Source organism: Brassica napus, chromosome A4 (assembly GCF_020379485.1).
Source record: "Brassica napus cultivar Da-Ae chromosome A4, Da-Ae, whole genome shotgun sequence".
NCBI classification, from domain to species: Eukaryota; Viridiplantae; Streptophyta; class Magnoliopsida; order Brassicales; family Brassicaceae; genus Brassica; species Brassica napus.
The window spans coordinates 20,153,677-20,171,188 of record NC_063437.1 but is presented as its reverse complement, the minus strand read 5'-3'; the positions used below and the strand labels follow the sequence as shown (position 1 = coordinate 20,171,188).

Here is a 17,512-nt window from a genome sequence, read left to right as displayed (position 1 = left end):
ACACCAGCTGCCCCAAAACTATCACGCTCCATGGACAAACTTTCTCCACCTTTTATTCTTCTTCTTCTCTTAGTTTTCTTCAATATTTTATTCGTTTCTCAAATTCTCCAAAAAGATTAGAGAAACAATTATAAAAGGGAGAGTGATGAGAAGAGTCGGTCCTTTTTGTCTCATAGAGCCAATGGCCCATCAATTTTCCTTCCTTTTGTCAGTGACCTTTTCTCACGCCTCCCTTCCTTTAATCCCACATTGTCACCCTTCTTTCTCCATATTACATTTTATTACCATTTAGGAGGGTCTAGTTACTATTAGGAGATCTAAAACGAAAATAATCTCCAAACTTGTGAGCATTTATATATTCTTGTCATTTAAAACACACATAATAACCAACCGTGGTTAAAATGAAGAGACATATTGGAATGCTTATTTTCTATAATTTTAAAATGAATCATTTAACCGTTAGAACACCATAAATTGGTTTCCACTAATTAGTTTGAATATCGAGTTGGTTAAACCATCACCATATGTCCTATTTTTGAAACAACAAAAACGTATAGTTTCTTACACTGGAATTGTTCAACCACTAGGCCACTATATTTCTACAAAGAATCAGTGTGTGAATATGCCATTTAGGTTATTCATCCCCAGCTAAACAGATGTTCAGAAATGTATTAAAATAACATTTTATGGGGGCAATACAAATGCTCGTGTTATGTAAAAAAATGTTCACGTTATGGAAGATAACATATATATTTCTTTTTATGGTAATCATAACATATATATATATATATATTCCCACACGTATTTATACATATTTGCTTGTATAAATACGCACTTAAATATAGAATGCTATTAGGAAGGCTTATACGATTTGAATACGTAACATTTTTTTGTATAGCCCATATTTTATATATTTCTAGAGGAGTCGAGACGAAGTCTAGTGCCAATGGGGAAATGCTTAAGCACATCTATACATGTGTGTGTATGTTATCCCCTATTACTTTATAAACTCGTAGACTAAATATTCGCTAAATCTCAACTAACTATCAGTAAAGTAGTTCGTCACAATCACATGCATAAAATAAGTTGCGTTATATAATTTATTAAATATAAATACGAAAGAAAATCAGGCCCTGTTTATATTCTTCGGACTGAAAAATGTGGTCAAATGTACACATTTAGAAAGACATGAACAAAGAAAGGGAGGGGAGACTGGATTCATTTGGGGACAAAGGTGACATAAGGGTCTTCGAAACTCACAGCATACAAACATAGACTTCTATTCACCATGTACTTATATACATATTCACATATAGATAGTGTAATATATCAAAGTCTAGTTTCTTTTGGACTCACCAATCACACCTGTTACTTAGATTCTCCTACGTCGACAAATATTCTCACATATCTCAAAACCCTAGTAGTCCTCACACCAACAACTCAAACAAAATAATAAATGGAAAAATAGCATGAAAATATTCTTTATATATATTATCTTTTTCTTTTTCTTGAAAAAGAAATGAAAAAGAACACACCAAACCTACTTACAACATTTGCTTACACTCCCACGACTTATAACTAAAACCATAGAACATTTATAAAGTAGGAAAAATAAAAAAGGCTTTGGTAATTATAACCAAGTTAATTATGATCATACCCTATATGTAAAATCAAGTAAAGACTTTTTTAGTGTACTCTCATCATCTCACACCATTATGATGTGATCCAGCGCACGACGACGTTTTGACCGTTCTCCTCCACCACTACCACCAGAACTACGTTCCATCAAAGACTTGCTTGACCGCTCGAGCAGCGACTTGAGAGCGTTCTGTAAGAAATGCACAGACTCGACGCCGTGCATCTCTTTGTCGGCAGCTACGACGAGAACACTTCTTGTTCGACCACCAAGAGTTGAGATCTCAGCTCGAAGAGTCTTCATGTGAAGAGACTTAAGAATCTCCATGATGTCAGGCAAGAGATCTGATCTGTCGTCACAACATAAAGATGCTTTGAAGATTATGTGACCGTCGTTTGAGTAGTCTCCATAGTGTAGAACGCTAATCTCGTCAGTCTCTGAGGGTAGAAGAGTTTGGTCGGAGTCAGTGATCTCTAGGGTTTGTTGTTTAAGTTCTTTGACTCGTTGAACCACTTTGGCCAGCAGTGTGGCTTTATCAGTCTGAAATAAAAACGTGAAATTACAAATGAATATTTTAGATATATAGAAAAGAACATTTTTTTTGAGTTTTGGATCAAGAAGTTGTTCATATCATATATCATATCATATCAAATAAACTGAAAAAGCTTGACAACTTTCCCAAAAAGTGATATACTATCATCCCAACGAGATTTCAAAAAAAAAGCAATAAAGCTTTAGGATTTCTTCCTCGTCTTATATATCTTTTCACTACTCCCAAGTTTTGAATATTCAAAAACACTAATTCATTCAAAAACATCGATCTTTGTGGAGTTACATAGAATGACAACGATGTATCATATTTGTTAATATATGTGTGTGTTTGTAGGAAATACACAAATTAAAAAGATTCAACTGAAACTAAAAAAATTATAAGAAGATATCATGAAAATATATAGTATTCATGAGCTTACATACACCAAATCGAATGGAACATAAGAATTTTCTAAAAATGTAATATTGAAGATGCAAAACCCTAACACCCATTAATTTTTTTTATTGATAAGATATACGCTCGTATTTATGTATGTGTATGGATTTATATACATATAAGCCATATAAAAGTATATGAATAAGAATTAAAATTCAGATTACCTTGGAGTTACAAGAGAGCACGTTACGGAGCTTGTTGAGATGAGAATTAATCCTCTCTCTTCTTCTTCGCTCAGCTTCTTTGTGATTCCTCAAAGCAGCAAGAGCTCTATCTTGAGCAACCGTTTCTCCGATGCCTGAGATCGCTAGTGGATAATAAGATGACGTCGACGAAGACGACCCACATAAGCTCTGCATAGTTGACATGTAGTCCCCAGAAACGGAGAATCCTCCCCCGGAGATTTCGTTTCCGGTAAGGAAAGAGTACAACATCTGATCTGAGGTCTCTGGTTGCATCTTCTTGCTTCTTCTTTTGCGCCGCCTTGTTTTGTTTTTAATGGAGTTTGTGGAGCTTTCGGTGGGTTCTGTCCTAAAAGATGGATTATATATACGTAAAATGAGAGAGTAGATGGGCACTGTAGATTAATATTTTATTAATATGACGTTGATATTTAAATAGTGTTTTACAAAAACAAAATTACTTTTTTGGAAAAAATACATATTGGTGGGGAAAAGGTTGATATAGAGTTTGGAATATTTGTCAAGTGTACTTAATTAGGTCACCATGTATCATAACTGTATAGTTCATTGATTTTTTTGGTATTAGAGGTGGCAAAGATCTTCAACTCACCTCTACATTTTCTCAAAAAAAATTCTAAAAATAGAAGTGAATTTCATTCTGATACATTCCTCTCAAAGAGATGAATGCTATATGTTTTTTTAATTTATTGATGAATGCTATTTCTATTTGATGTTTGTTATAAAAATTTAGTTTTAAAATCAAATGAAAACTACTCAACAAAAAATATGTTTCATAAAAGTATTTATCGAGTATCTTACCAACTCTTGAGATACAGTTTTTCTCTCTTTTTGTATTAATTTTATTCCTAAAGATCTGATCAAGATTTTGCAATGAGAATGGTTTAGATTTTACAATATCTTTGAGTTTCAGTTATGGTGATACTAGTGTTTAGGGTGGGCGTTCGGGTACCCGTTCGGGTTCGGGTCGGGTATTTCGGTATAGAGGTGTAGAACCCGTTCGGGTATTTCTGTACTTCGGGTCGGGTTCGGGTATTTTTAGTTCGGTTTCGGTTATTTCGGATCGGGTTCGGATATTTAGATTTTGAAAAAAAATATTAAAATTTTCATTTTTCAAATTTCTTGTATTTAAATATATAACTTTCACTTAACTATTTTTTGTATTTTTAATAGATTGAATGGTTAATAGATTTGGACATAACATTTTCAAACTAAAAAGACATTAATTTGGTTATTGTTTTTAAATTTTGGATGTAACTTTTTGTTAATTATTGAAATAAAAAGTTTGACATGTATTTTAAGTGCATAGCAAATCATCTTCTACGTAATTGTATGTATATCATATGAATTTAAAGTATGTGTAGTATCAATATAAATATTTTATATAAAATGAAAGATGTAAATTAAAAATATAAGGTTAATTATACATATGTTCGGTTATCTTCGGATATCCATTCGGGTTCGGATATTACCCGTTCGGGTTCGGATATCCAATCTCTCCTAATTTAATACCCGTTCGGATATTTTGCTACTTCGGTTCGGATTTCGGTTCGGGTTTTTCGGATCGGGTTCGGGTGCCACTTCGGATTTCGGGTAAAGTGCCCACCCCTACTAGTGTATTAATTTAATGGTAAGCAAGAGTTCAGACTGTGCAACAAAGAAGAAGGTAAATCACAAAAAAATTGCTACGCCATAAATAATGGGCCTTATAGGATTTATAAAAGCCCAAATATAGCCCAATGTTTAAACTGTTAGTAAACGGTGACCACAAACATGGCGGAAGCAGGGGATCAACCAGAACCATGCAGTATAGTCTCCTCGTGCTCCACCTTTGACTTTGAGTAGAACATTCATGGCTGCATCTCCTACACATATCCATCTTCCTTCTTCTTGTACGCTTCTCCCATCTTCTTCATTCATCTCTTCGCTTCCCTCATCTCCACTCTCTATTACTACTGCTTCAACTATTCTCACCTCCACAAGACTCTCTTCATTACGCGTCAGTTTCAGTCGACGGTCCATCGTCAGATACAACGACAACTTTGAAGAAGATGAAGAAGAAGACGAGAAGGAGGAAGAGGACTGGAGCTTTGAGGAAGCTGTCTCTCTCTTCAACAAGAGAGACTATTACAAAAGCCACGACGCGCTGGAAGCACTCTGGATTCGAGCTGAGGAGCCAGCTCGGACGCTGTTCCATGGGATACTTCAGTGTGCCGTTGGATTCCACCATCTCTTTAACAACGTAAAGTCTCCAAGTCTCTCTCTCTCTTTCATCCACATTTTGATTGTGTAATGAAATGAATGTTTTGTAGAACCATAAAGGAGCGATGATGGAGTTGGGAGAAGGAGTATGTAAGCTAAGGAAGATGAACTTTGAAGACGGTCCGTTTCAAGAATTCGAGCGAGATGTCTCTGCTGTTCTTGAATTCGTTTATCAAACTCAGCTCGAACTCGCTGCTTGTAAGTTTTAAGGTTTCTTTCTTTTAACGAATGACTAAGAGGTTCTGGACCCGTAGATCCGTACATGTTAAAATAATTCTAGTAGAATCCATAGACATTTACTAGTTAACAAAACGTTTTAACCAGTAGACCAACTTTTGAAACATTTTTTCAGTTAATGTATACATACATTGACAATTCAAGAAAAAAAAAAAAATTGATTGGTTGGTTGATGATGTTATAGGTTCAGAAGATATGTGTTTGACAATGGACCAATCAGATAGATCTTATCAACTGTTGGGTGGTTATGCGGCTGGAGAGAGTATATACACCTTAGAGACTGTGGTTGATTTCAACAACGGAATGTCTGAAACAAGTGTTATACTCTTCTCTCCTTCAAGCTCCTCCTCTGAGCCAACAAGAGTCAAACTCCCAACTCTAGAGGCAACCAATAAGCACCTTCTTGCGTTTACAGGGGACGAGAGTCTCTAAAGAGAAATGATTCATTAGGATCTGATTTGCATTCCACAAAAAAAAAAAAAAAACATGATGCAGAGTGATATTACAGAACTGATTAGACACTGCATCATCATAGTAATTAAGACATTGTTTTGAGTCGATATAAGTATACAAAATATACAAATAACAAAGATGCATCTCTCTCTAATATGAACCAACACAGAAGAACAAGAAAGACAGACAGAAAGAGTCTTGTAAGATCAGAAAGAAGCAGAGCTTGTTCGCCTGAGCTTCCACTTAGGTTCCGGTGGTGGTTCACTTGGAAGGATCTTCTCCACCTCCTGCCATCAAAATCAAAAAGAAACCACTTAATTAAAATGGTTACCCATTAAACAGAAACTACGACATAGTAACAAGAAGAGATGGGGACTCTCTCTTACCATTAGCCTCCTAAGCTTTTGGTTTTCTTCTTCTAAGCTTGAAACCTTGATCTCCAATTCTTGAGTATAAGCCTGTTTCCTAGCTCGTGAACGTGATGCAGATTCTCTGTTCTTGATCATCCTCTTCTGCTTCCTCTCCACAATCCTCTCCACAAACTCACCTCCTGATGAAGCCACTCTCTTCCTCCCATGCACTTGTTGTGTTTCAGATAATCCACTCATCATCAGAGCCGTTGGAGGCACCATTTCTTGCATGTCACAGACCGGATATGGCATAAACCCTTGGAGTTGTTGCTGAGGCTGATGATACTGAGCCCATTGGCCGTTTGAAGCTACGTTGACAACGTTTTGAGGGACTGTCATTGTCTCAGTCACCACACCAGCTTTCATCAACAAATCCTCGAGTGTGATTTCACCGAGTGTAGGCTGCTTGTTAGGATTACTACTGCATCCGTTCTCGTCATGTTGAATGTCTCTCCAGACATCATTAACTGTCTTTCTGCTGAGACCTCGAGGCAAAGTCAAGCTTCCTTGACGAGTGATCCCGTCCTCTGTTCCTTCTTCTGGTGGGTGATTAGCTTCAGCAGACAAGACACTCTTGAGAAGCTCATCGAGGTTCATGCTTCCCAACGGTTTTGAGGAACTTCCCAAGTGGGTTTGAACCTCATGGAGCTTTAAGCTGTAGAGAGAGTTTCCTCTAGGTAGTGACTGATGGATAGGCTCTTCCATGTCTCCTCTAAGAGAACCCATGTATCACCTTACAAAAAGAGAGAAACAAAACCAATGTTTATCTGACATGCAAATTAGAAACACTGGTCGATCTAAACACCTAACTACAGAGAATGTCTAATAATCAAAAGGCATAAGCAGAACAGACTGTGAGAATCACAGGGGGTTGCATGCAGCATTCAAGATAACTATACTTAGAAATCACAAACTTTGAAGGGAAAGAACAGAGACAAGAGATAGTGAAGAAAGGAACAAACTGGTGATAGAGAAGCAGACGAAGAGAAGTAAGGAACTTGGATTCTCTGTGTACAAGTGTTGGGGTCTGAAGCAAACCTTTGTTCAGTGCAGAAGGGAGAGATTACAAAACCAAAATATACATTCTCTTCTCTTCTCTCTCTCTCCTTTATTTACCCACGTGAGAGAATGGATAGAGAGAGAGAAAGAAAAGAAGAGCCTTTATGAAAGAAAGAAACCGTTACACTAGAAGTTGAAACTGTGCCTTAATAAAACTTTTCCAGATTATACCGGAAAAAAAAAAGAATAAGCAATAAGGGAAACGTGATATCAAGTTTATTCCCTTGGAATAATAAACCTTGTACATTGGTTTCATCCAACAAAAATTCAAAGTTTGTCTACTTATTATATAATCACTTTACTTCATATTCGAGACTTTTGTCATTCTCATTCAAAAGTTTCACACCAAAATGCACTTCTTTTCTAGATTATCAATGAAGTATAAAATCTAGAAATTTAAAGTAACCTTTTTATTTGATGGAAAAAGATTCGTTTTGCATAGTAAAAAGAGTAAACGGAGAAAGAAGGGGACAAAGGGAGGAAGGGACCACATGGGTTGGTGAAGAGAATCGGGGTTTGCATGAAGATCCGCGTGTGCTTCCTCTTTGGGATGTTCCCCCACGTGTTTCTGCTTCTCTTCTTATCTTTCACTTCTTTATTTATGACTAGATCCCAAATGCATTCATTCTTATCAAACAACATTACACATTAGTGTAACAAAGATTAGGACAATCAAGAGTCTACTCCTTTTGGTGAACTCGATGAGAACATAGTCACAGAGAGAAGAACAACACATACACACACAGAGAGACTCTATCCTTTCTCTTAAGAATCAAGTGTTCAATAAGCTTTGACAAGTTAGATGCAATTTTAACCAAGTGGTGGTCTAAAGGACAACAAGAGAGAGGGCGAAACTATCCATTGATTATCACTTGATTCCACATTTTAAATGCACAACCCATTAGTTCAAAGTCTGGAAGCATTGCGGAGAAAAGAAAAGACACATTTCGAATGCATATTCTCTATCAAACAATAGCTATACTTATCTTGAAATTGAAAAGACATTCCAGAGCTCATATAATGCAACAGAATAACAGTAAGAGGCTGCAAATTCCTACTTTCATACTGTTGTCACCGATTCAAAATATATGCTTTTCAAGCAAAGAGAAAAGCTAAGGACATCAAATAAACGCTAATTTTATAACAATCCCAAAGTTTGAAGGATGCACAGCAAGACTTGTTCAAGCTTTAAACATAGAGCTAAACAAGAGAACACTTTCGCTTCACCATTTTTTTCTGTTCAGCGAATTGGGATTAGTAAAAGTTTAACCTGTAAGATTTTGTAGGACATTCTATGATGAACCGTTCAGCCTTCAGTCAAAAAAATACCTGCGAGAGGGGTAAGATTTAAGCAAATATCAAATGCCGAAAACAAGATAATACGCAATATACATTCATTTTTCAGCAACATAGTATGCCCAAAATATTAAGTTCACGGGAGAACCAAAGAACAAAACCGGGAAACATAGAGAGAAACAATAAAAACTAGAGTCTGATAAAACGAATAAAAGAAAAATACGAATCCAAACCGAGCGTAAAGATAAACACTGTATAACTTTTACAAATGAAATCGTTCACACATAGATAAAACAACGACCAAAGTTGTTGAACAGAGTAGCTTATTTGGAATATCTTTAAAAAGTTGGTAAAACTAAAACTTCTTGAAAGGTTTGAAGAGAGTCATGGCCTTTGTAGAAACGTAAAGAGTAACATTTCATCCCAAAACTAAACAACTCCCATTTGCATCAGCTCCTTAATAACTTCAGAAGATTCACCAGGCCAATATTAAAAACACTGTTTAGGACTATCTGCACAACGAATTGAGAAAATAAGACAAAAGAGTTTCACAATAAAAACTGGTGCAAAACCGAGAACAACAACAAATTTATAACTCTGTGACACCAAAATTGCAAAAAGATTAACTGAAAAACATGAGCTGAGAGTTAAGTTAATTAAAAACATTGACAAAAAACCAAGTCTTTCGATATACAAGCTTCAAAACAAAATTGAAACGAGACAAATTCAGGTATAGACAGACACAGAACATCAAAAAGAAGCTGCAGATGTATTTATACCTGAGTGGTTGCATCTATTGACCCATGTACTGACCACCATACCCTAAACCATGCTGCCCTCTTCCAGCACTACCCTGACCAGGTTGCTGAGTCTGATAACCTCCCTGACCAGGAAGCTGAGTCTGATAACCTCCCTGAAAACTGGCTTCGTAACCGTACCCAGGAAACACCCCTGGTGTGATATTCGCTTGACCACCATAGCCACTTGGCATTCCACCTCCAGTTCCTGGGCTAGGCGCCCCCAATGTCCCCAACAAAGCCTGTCCAAATGCTTGGTTCATACCCACTCCAGCACCTTGAGACGCCAACAAAGCTGTGATGGCCTGGCCAATGGCTGGGTTTAGTGCCGCAGCTTGGTTGTTACCAGCTAAGTAATGCCCATGGCCTCCAGTTGCACCATAACCAGCGTTATCATCCCTTCGATAACGCGAACTTTGATCATAAGAGCTATGGCGATGCTGCTGTTGATGCTGATGCTGCTGCTTAACAGGCTTAGGCCCATCGTTCGCCTTATGGCAATGCAACACATGGCCTTCAAAGCTCTTATGCGGCTCCTCCAACGCCTTCTTAGCACTCTCCGCAGTCTTATAAACAAACAAAGTGAAACCTTTAGGTCTCCCAGTAGCTTTATCAAGCCCCAAGGGACCTTCCTCAACCTCCCCAAACCTAGAGAAAAACTCCAACAACCTCTCCGGATCAATATCAGCACTAACGTTACTAACATAGATCTTCCTCTGCACATGCTCAGGGTTAAAATGCTGAGACGTCGCCCCCGCCGCCGCCGCCGCCGCAGAGTTCCCTCCCTGGACAGGTCCCATGGAAGCTAACTGACACGCAGCCATACGAGTCCCAATCTTCTTCTGAGGCTGCTTGAGAGCGCTGCGAGCGCCCGAACGCGACTTGAAGAGAATAAAGCCGTAACCTTTGGACTGTCCCGTGCCCTTATCGACGACGCATTTGCAGTCCTCGATCTCTCCGTACTGCTTGAAAGCTTTGATGAGCGCGTCGGCCTTCGTGTCCCATCCGAACCCGTGGACGAAGATCTTGCGGTGAACCGGATCCTCGTCCGCCGCGATCCGGATCCGATCGGCGACGTCGGGGTGCTTCTGAGCAGCTTCCTTGAGGAGAATCGAGAGCTGTTCCTTGGAGAACGGTTCCAGGAGATCTTCGATTGGCTCTTCGTCGTCCTCATCGGGGCGTTGATTCTCGTTTTCGTTTTCGTGGATCTCTGTGGTGATGATGATGTCTTCGTCGCCGTTTTCGAGCTGCTGCTGCTTCTGCGGCGGCTCTGAGGCGTCGTTGGATTGAGGTTCGAGCTTTCTCTTCTTATCAGCCATGGCGAAATTGATTGAATTGAGTTTCGAGGACTCTTCTAGGGTTTACAAATTCGAGTTTCTTCCCCCAAATTGAATTTGAAGTATCATTTGTCTTCTGAGAGAGAAGAAGAGACGAGACTCGTCCCATTTTGAGAATATCGGGCCTGACATAAATTGGGCTTTCAGGCCCATATAACATGTAAGTTGACTTTCGTTTCTAACAAGAAGAAACATGCCAGAAGCTGTCTAAAGACTTGGCTAACAGAAACTATTTTGATTTGATCTTATCAGAATGATTCATCTCATTCTACTTATATTTTCCTTGTTTATCAATACAATTAAAACAACATTTTTCCACCCCTTAGATTTACCTAAATATTACAAGTGTGCCACTGAAATATATTAAATACTAATTTTTTTTAATAATCTACATTATATTGAAAGAGATTTTTAGAAGATTTCAACAAACAATATTCCTTCATGTTCCTCTTTATTACTATAACAACTTTTGTTTATGTGTCTATACAACAAGTTACATGAATAGGTAGCAAAGAACATATCTCTATGGCTTCCTAGCAGTAAACATTATAAAAGAATCCTGAACAATATCTTCATAATCTGTGAGACCACATGTTGTACACACATCCTTGATCTCATCCTGCATCAAGTAATTGTAGTTCTGCAGAATCCTCTGCAAAATAATACCAAACTAATTATAAACATCCAAACACTATACAAAACATAATGATTCTTATCATTCTCTTTACCGATTGAAAAGGTCTGATAATCCATGGAGTTGAAGGACTGTATCTTAGAAACGTTGTCCCAACAAAAACACCTCCACTTCTTAGAACACGACAAATCTCAGCAATCTTGTAACAACAACAAAAAAAACAAAGCATATCACAACAAGCTTCATGATAAAAAAAATTAAGAAAAAAAAAAGATTTTGCTTACAGCATTTGTAGGAGAAGGCCAACAGTGCAATGCAGCACCAGCATGAACTGCATCAACAGAACCTGAAGCGAAAGGGAGGCGAGACACGTCTGCTCTCACAACAGCTATGTTAGTCGAGCTATCGAAAGTAGTGTCCTTCTTGATGAACTCATTACACTGACGAAGCATGTTTTCGGAGTAGTCTAGAGCAATGACGCCAGAGTATTTGCCAGACTTTGCGAATTTCCTTGAGAACAAACCGCTTCCACAGCTAACGTCCACAAGAACTCCACCTTCTGCTTCTTTGAAGTACTCCTCAGCCATTCTAAACTGCAAAATTTTTGAATCATATATTATGATTATGCCTCATGAGATGCATGAAGAAGAACAAAAAGGTGGTTCCATGTACCTCTTCATCTGGACCAGGAAAACCGCTTCGAGCAAAGTTCTGTCTCCAACCTCTTTCATACAAGAATGATACTAATGGACTCCTAAATAAACAAACAAACAATGTTCTAAAAATCGGTCTAAACAATGTTCTAAAAATAATTTTTCTTAAATGATTTCTTTTAAATCGGTCTAGGCATCCGTTTAATCAGTAATCTCATATAAAGCGACTATTTACCGCCTAGCTATTTCTTGAACACTAAGACATTGCCAAGAAAAGACAGTTCAGATGATCAAAATATAATACCGAAAGAGTTCTGTTGTAATGGGTTTGACTTCATTGAAAGAATCAAAACCAGCAGTAACAGTTAGATCCAGGTATTCATCTTTGCTAGAGTATGTCTTGTTACACTGTCCACACTTGAAACCAGACCTGTAGATTGCTTGTCTGCAAATTTACAATAAAAACAGCAAAAAAGAAAACAATTTTTATAGAGAAGTCAAAAAAACAGATTGAAGGAAACAAACTTTATAATCAGAGGAGGTGGGAACTTACAGGTTAATACCTGAAGGTCCTTTCCTCATAAGCGGTTCGTAACAAACAGGACACGCGAAGACTTGTGTCTCCACAGTTTCAGTTTCTTTTATGTCGGAACTTGGAGTTTCATTTAGTTCCTGTAAAATATTACAAGAATGATTAATACTGAGAGAGTTCTCTTTTTCAACCGTTTAAGAGTAAGAGAAAAGGAGCTAACCGGTTCAAGAGCAACGGCGCGTATGGAGGCAGATGTGAAACGAGAACGAAAAGAAGAAGGAGGAGAAGAGAATCGGTAAAGACGAGAGTGAGAGGTAGAGGAGGAGAGGGAAGAAGAGCGGTTAGGTAATAAAGGCTTGTTGAGGAGAGCTATAGAAGAAGTTGTTAGTGAAGCCATCGCCATAAGAGAGTCAACGAGCAAGAGAGATGCTTCTTTGGCTTTAATTTATAAGAGAGTAGTAGATTGTGCGTTTCATCTAAGAACGTTATGAAAGCAGAAAATGTGTGTGGAGATTCTTTTAAGGCGAAATAAAAGGTGACGCATATACTTCTCGTTTTCACCAAACAACTCAACGAATAAAAGGACGACAATGAGTGAGTGTTTATTATTACAACTCTTGGCTAAATTGGGTCCACATGATATACGATACTTGTTTTGGAGACTGTTGAATAGTCCGAACCGAAAATTTCGGTTTAGTTTTGTTAGGTATACCAATTGATTCGGTAGTTTTTTCTTACAAAAATAACAGCGGTTTTTGGTTCGGTTCATCAATGTTACTTCAGTTTTCTTTAAAAAAAAATTAAAAATTATAACTAAAGTATACCAAAAACCTAAATCTCCGAACCGAAATAACTTTAATAATCAAACTAGCCAAATTTAACTGAATTTATTCGAAATTTTAACAAAATTAAACTAATTGCAATAGGAAAAAATTTCGAAAGCAGAACTACTCGAATACTGAACCGAACTTTATTTTGGATTAGTTCGGTAAGATTTATCTCAAACCAAACTAACCAAAAACCGAACTGAATAAACCAAACCCGCAGGCCTACTGTTGATGATATACAACAGATCCTGAAAATAAGTTGCTAGAGATTATGTAATGAAAGCTTTGCTAATTCACATTTAAAGTATGGTTACACTAGACCAGACCAGTAAACAAACTACTCTCAAGGTCATACATGTTATATGGAGAAAAGCAAACATACAGGACAAGAATAAGTGTCTCTCTCTCTTCTCTCTTTCTCAATCTGCATCACCAAGACCATCTTTCCCATCGCCTCTCTTTGTGATTTCAGTGAAATGAGAGCCTGGTTTCTTCTTCTGCGATGATGCCGTCTCTGCGTTTCTCCTCAGAACAGCTCCAGGTGATGGATACGGTCTCTGTTGAAACAAAGGACCCTGCAATACACACACACATTCATCTCATCAGTTAGCAACTAGATTCCTTCTAACTATTTATGAACCGCATATGTTAAGATTCTTCTCAAATAAAAGGACAAGTGGGCATTACTGTGGCAGTTGTATCAGCGGCTCGAGGTTGCATTCCTTTCAGTCCAACAACCCTACAAAGATGAGAAGAGATCACAGATCAAACCTCCTAGGATCATAATAAGCTTGGTTCATCGTATTATAGAACTGTATATAGCTAATACTGATCCATTTAGTGGTTAAAAACGGGTGTTATGGGGACATTACCAGCCACCACGTGGAGCATCTGAGTACGAGCTTGGGTCCATTGGGTCAACCTCATCATCCTCCGCATGCGCACGTTTTTTGCCTACTCCCTTTTTCACCGGAGGCTTTGAACTTGACCTGTGTAAGAAAGGAGTAAACCACAAAGAGTAAATGAAACGCAAAATCTAACACACAGGAACCTCCTGGTTTACTACTACATGTAGTTTCATGTTGATGATTTGGTACAATCTTTTCAACAGAGATACTTACCTCTGATTTGGATCGGTTTGGCCAGAGTTTCTTGCATTTGTGACGTATGCCAAGTACTGCTGCTCTGGGAGATTGCAAACTCTGCATTCCATATATACAAAGTCTGTTTAATAAGGTCTTGTAATAACACAAGACTCAACAAGGAAAGAAGAAGCAAGACACAGTGAGAGAGTCTCTATGCAGCAATGTTACTCAAAAAAGTATAGCAAGACAATGGACGGACCTGGTACAGTGAGCACAGTAACCCCAGCTCTGGACAAGGCCCACTCCCCAGCCACCACATCCGCTGCACCTTGGCATCTGAGAGGGTGGAATCTCCCTCTTCCCATTAGCAGTGTTGTTAGTGTTTGTGGCAGAGGGCTTCTTTAAAGAAGCTGGAGGCTCCCATTGCGATACATGTGTCTTTGTATTGTAGTAATACTTATGACCTGTGCATTAAGGTGTGAGAGATCAAGTCATAAGCGTATGAGTAGTAGAGAGCTAATCACAATCACATACCAGATGTTTCATCAAGTGTTTCAATCCACTCTTCTTTAGGAGGCATCGGTAGCGGCGCGCTTGAAGGTAGCTCAAGAGGCCTTTCCCACTGGGTTGCCCCGGTATGCTGGTTATAGTAATATGTAGCTCCAGTAGCAGGATCTTTCGCATCTACCTGAATGTAACAAAACAAGCTTAAGTGGCTTAACTACTATAAAAGCAAATAAGTTAATCAAATCTCATTCATACCCATCCTAATGGCAATGTGTTTGCATTTGTCTGAAAAGGCACACTTGTCTGTCTATTCCAACTACCCGCTGACGCCTGGGAAGAAGAAGAAAAACATGGTTAAGTCATAGGAAACATAAAAGATTACAGTGTAAGAGAAAGGATAATTACATCTTGAGCGTTGGATGTAACAGCACCAGAACCATCTCTAAGAATCCCCCTGGCTTTTAATTTATGTTTGAGATATTCAGGCAGATAATCAGTAGGTTCAGGCTTCTCACTGATCTCGGAGTGGCCTGCGTACGCAACTCCTCCCGGTATACCATAACCATTCCCAACATCCACATTACCTGTAATGAATGATTTAAAAAAAAAAAAATTAGTATCTAAATTGGTTTTAGTGAATATTCCCAAAATGGTTGATGAAACTAACCTTCTCCGCAAGTACTCACACTACTCCCACGCTTAGATGCTGTTTCTGCACGGTGATGTGCAGTGAACTTCAGCAAATGTTCCTGTGTAAAAAAAAAAAAGAATATATATAATTAAACTTAGATTCTAACTTCCATTGAAAACTTATGAATCAAAAGAAACCTTAAGAGCATTGGGGTCAGCACGTTGCCGAAGAATGTCAGTGTTACTTTCTCCATCTACTGAAGCTCCAGCCTCTCTGAAATTTTTAAAAAAAAAAACATTTAAGCAAAAAATTGTTCAGACAACAACACATTAGACACGAGAAGTTGCTGTCTTAACAAATGGATATAAAGACAGAACCTTTGACCTTGTATGATCTTCTGCGTTTCAATCTCCTGTAAGAAAAAAAAAACACAACACCGAATCAAGAAACCGACCCGGGAATAAAAGTTTTGAAATTTAATCGGAGGAAGTAAAGAAGTAACGAACTTGTTCGTGAAGAAGAGCGTTACTAGCAGCAGATTCAATGTCTAGCGATGAGCTTCCATAGCCATAAGTAGATGAATTGTTCTGCTGTTGTTGAAGCTCTTCTCCCATTATTTGAGTTCAAGCTCAAACCTCCGAATCGAGAAACCCAGAAACAGAGCTTTCCTTCACCGTTCCGATCAAATTCTAACCAGAAACTGCGAGTCGCGGAGAGAGAGAGAGAGAGAGAGAAACAGAGCCCTAGATTTTAATTCCCGCGATAAAGCAGTTAGGCCCATTAACTAAGGCCCATTTGTATTTTAAATGGTTGATCAAGTGAACCAACAAAAAATAGAAGCAAATATTTTTACCTTTTCAGAACATTAGGCTGCAGCTAGATTACAACAAATATTTGGAATGAAATGATTTAGAATGGTTGATTCCATAACAGATAAAATGCAAAAAAAAAAAAAAAAGATTCTACCATAAATTTGATGTGAAATGAATAGAATGAATCTAATTATGTTTTTCTTCTACATTATATTTATGTTATTCCATAATAGAAAAAAATAATTTAAAACTTGTTTATATTAACTCTGATTTCTTTTCTTTTTGATTATAAATCATAAATTTATGCGGTTAGCGTTGATAGCATTACACTATCTAAATTTGAAATCATTATTATATTTTACTAATTGTGATTAGTTTATAATACTATTTTAGTCTCAAACCGATTACTAATAAAACTCATGTTGTTTAGATTATTGATAAAAGGTCTATTAATGAAGCTGAGTTGAAAGACAGGAGAAGAATGTCAGTGTGTTTGGTGGATACAGTAATAAAAAGATCTTTTCGTGGAGGATGAAGGACACCAACGCTTCATCAATCATCACATGCTTGGGGTCCCGTCATCATCTCCTCATCATTACATCCTCTAAATTTGCTGGCATCACTGATGGCGTCTATTGTCCTAACTTTTTTTTTTTACTTCTTTTGTTTGTTTTGAATAGTCCTCGAGTCATATTACTATATAAATTGCAGAAATTGCCAACAAAGTAATTCGTTTACTATGGGCATATACCAACAAAAAGTGTAAACAATGAACAACTAAAAATGTACGGAATAAAGCGATGACGTGGTATTACCATTGACACTCCCATTAACGATACATACAAGAAGAATGTTACTTTCTATTTAGTTTTTTTTTTCTATAACCTATACACTTTTTTTTTTGGGCTTATTTGTGATATAACCATAAAAAAAATTAAATTAGTTTTGTAGAAAGAGGTTAGAGAGAGATAGGAAGAAAGAAGAGGAGAGAGAGGATGATTTTGGTTATATAATGAATTAGGGGTTTTTGTTTGGTTATACCACCTAATTTCCCTTTTTTTTTTAGAAAGGGGCCTATACACTTTTTTTATCTGTTAATTAATGTTGAAATGGTATATGATGTCCAGTTTGATTGAGTATTAGACGAGTGGTCACA

General features: G+C 37.6%; 6 protein-coding genes across 10 annotated transcripts; 1 reads left to right on the top strand and 5 right to left on the bottom strand.

The window, feature by feature from the left end:
• Nucleotides 1–1,465: 1,465 nt before the first annotated feature.
• LOC106431082 (transcription factor bHLH106) lies at nucleotides 1,466–3,160 on the bottom strand. The gene is made up of 2 exons (XM_013871890.3): nucleotides 2,789–3,160; nucleotides 1,466–2,176 (listed from the first exon to the last, which is right to left on the bottom strand). Exons 1-2 carry the CDS (start codon nucleotides 3,080–3,082, stop codon nucleotides 1,706–1,708), a joined length of 765 nt encoding a protein of 254 aa, XP_013727344.1. The 5' UTR covers nucleotides 3,083–3,160; the 3' UTR covers nucleotides 1,466–1,705.
• A 1,444-nt stretch (nucleotides 3,161–4,604) lies between these two features.
• On the top strand, nucleotides 4,605–5,888 carry LOC106431113. Its single transcript, XM_048778673.1, has 3 exons — nucleotides 4,605–5,066; nucleotides 5,137–5,284; nucleotides 5,508–5,888. Exons 1-3 carry the CDS (start codon nucleotides 4,677–4,679, stop codon nucleotides 5,753–5,755), a joined length of 786 nt encoding a protein of 261 aa, XP_048634630.1. The 5' UTR covers nucleotides 4,605–4,676; the 3' UTR covers nucleotides 5,756–5,888.
• LOC106431112 (ABSCISIC ACID-INSENSITIVE 5-like protein 3) lies at nucleotides 5,824–6,912 on the bottom strand. The gene is made up of 2 exons (XM_013871923.3): nucleotides 6,163–6,912; nucleotides 5,824–6,063 (listed from the first exon to the last, which is right to left on the bottom strand). Exons 1-2 carry the CDS (start codon nucleotides 6,910–6,912, stop codon nucleotides 5,983–5,985), a joined length of 831 nt encoding a protein of 276 aa, XP_013727377.1. The 3' UTR covers nucleotides 5,824–5,982.
• Nucleotides 6,913–7,634: 722 nt separating this feature from the next.
• LOC106431111 (UBP1-associated protein 2B) lies at nucleotides 7,635–10,752 on the bottom strand. 4 transcript variants are annotated; one of them, XR_001286124.3, is made up of 3 exons: nucleotides 9,321–10,752; nucleotides 8,516–8,574; nucleotides 7,635–7,872 (listed from the first exon to the last, which is right to left on the bottom strand). XR_001286124.3 is itself a non-coding variant. In XM_048778672.1 (2 exons), the coding sequence occupies exon 1, from the start codon at nucleotides 10,655–10,657 to the stop codon at nucleotides 9,335–9,337; it is 1,323 nt and encodes a 440-aa protein (XP_048634629.1). In that variant the 5' UTR covers nucleotides 10,658–10,752; the 3' UTR covers nucleotides 8,363–8,574; nucleotides 9,321–9,334. The 4 variants fall into 4 exon arrangements, 2 of the variants coding, with proteins under 2 accessions (XP_048634629.1, XP_013727376.2); XR_001286125.3 differs by having other exon boundaries at nucleotides 7,635–7,850; XM_048778672.1 differs by lacking the exon at nucleotides 7,635–7,872 and having other exon boundaries at nucleotides 8,363–8,574.
• A 362-nt stretch (nucleotides 10,753–11,114) lies between these two features.
• On the bottom strand, nucleotides 11,115–13,060 carry LOC106431072 (uncharacterized methyltransferase At2g41040, chloroplastic). The gene is made up of 7 exons (XM_013871880.3): nucleotides 12,715–13,060; nucleotides 12,516–12,634; nucleotides 12,267–12,407; nucleotides 11,982–12,063; nucleotides 11,594–11,902; nucleotides 11,404–11,508; nucleotides 11,115–11,327 (listed from the first exon to the last, which is right to left on the bottom strand). Exons 1-7 carry the CDS (start codon nucleotides 12,895–12,897, stop codon nucleotides 11,199–11,201), a joined length of 1,068 nt encoding a protein of 355 aa, XP_013727334.1. The 5' UTR covers nucleotides 12,898–13,060; the 3' UTR covers nucleotides 11,115–11,198.
• Nucleotides 13,061–13,596: 536 nt separating this feature from the next.
• LOC106431122 (polyglutamine-binding protein 1) lies at nucleotides 13,597–16,288 on the bottom strand. 2 transcript variants are annotated; one of them, XM_048778671.1, is made up of 12 exons: nucleotides 16,051–16,288; nucleotides 15,922–15,956; nucleotides 15,742–15,817; nucleotides 15,581–15,662; nucleotides 15,316–15,497; nucleotides 15,169–15,240; nucleotides 14,941–15,094; nucleotides 14,666–14,870; nucleotides 14,443–14,523; nucleotides 14,194–14,310; nucleotides 14,009–14,060; nucleotides 13,597–13,896 (listed from the first exon to the last, which is right to left on the bottom strand). In XM_048778671.1, exons 1-12 carry the CDS (start codon nucleotides 16,156–16,158, stop codon nucleotides 13,741–13,743), a joined length of 1,320 nt encoding a protein of 439 aa, XP_048634628.1. In that variant the 5' UTR covers nucleotides 16,159–16,288; the 3' UTR covers nucleotides 13,597–13,740. The 2 variants fall into 2 exon arrangements, with proteins under 2 accessions (XP_048634628.1, XP_013727391.2); XM_013871937.3 differs by having other exon boundaries at nucleotides 15,169–15,243; nucleotides 15,319–15,497; nucleotides 16,051–16,287.
• Nucleotides 16,289–17,512: the final 1,224 nt, after the last annotated feature.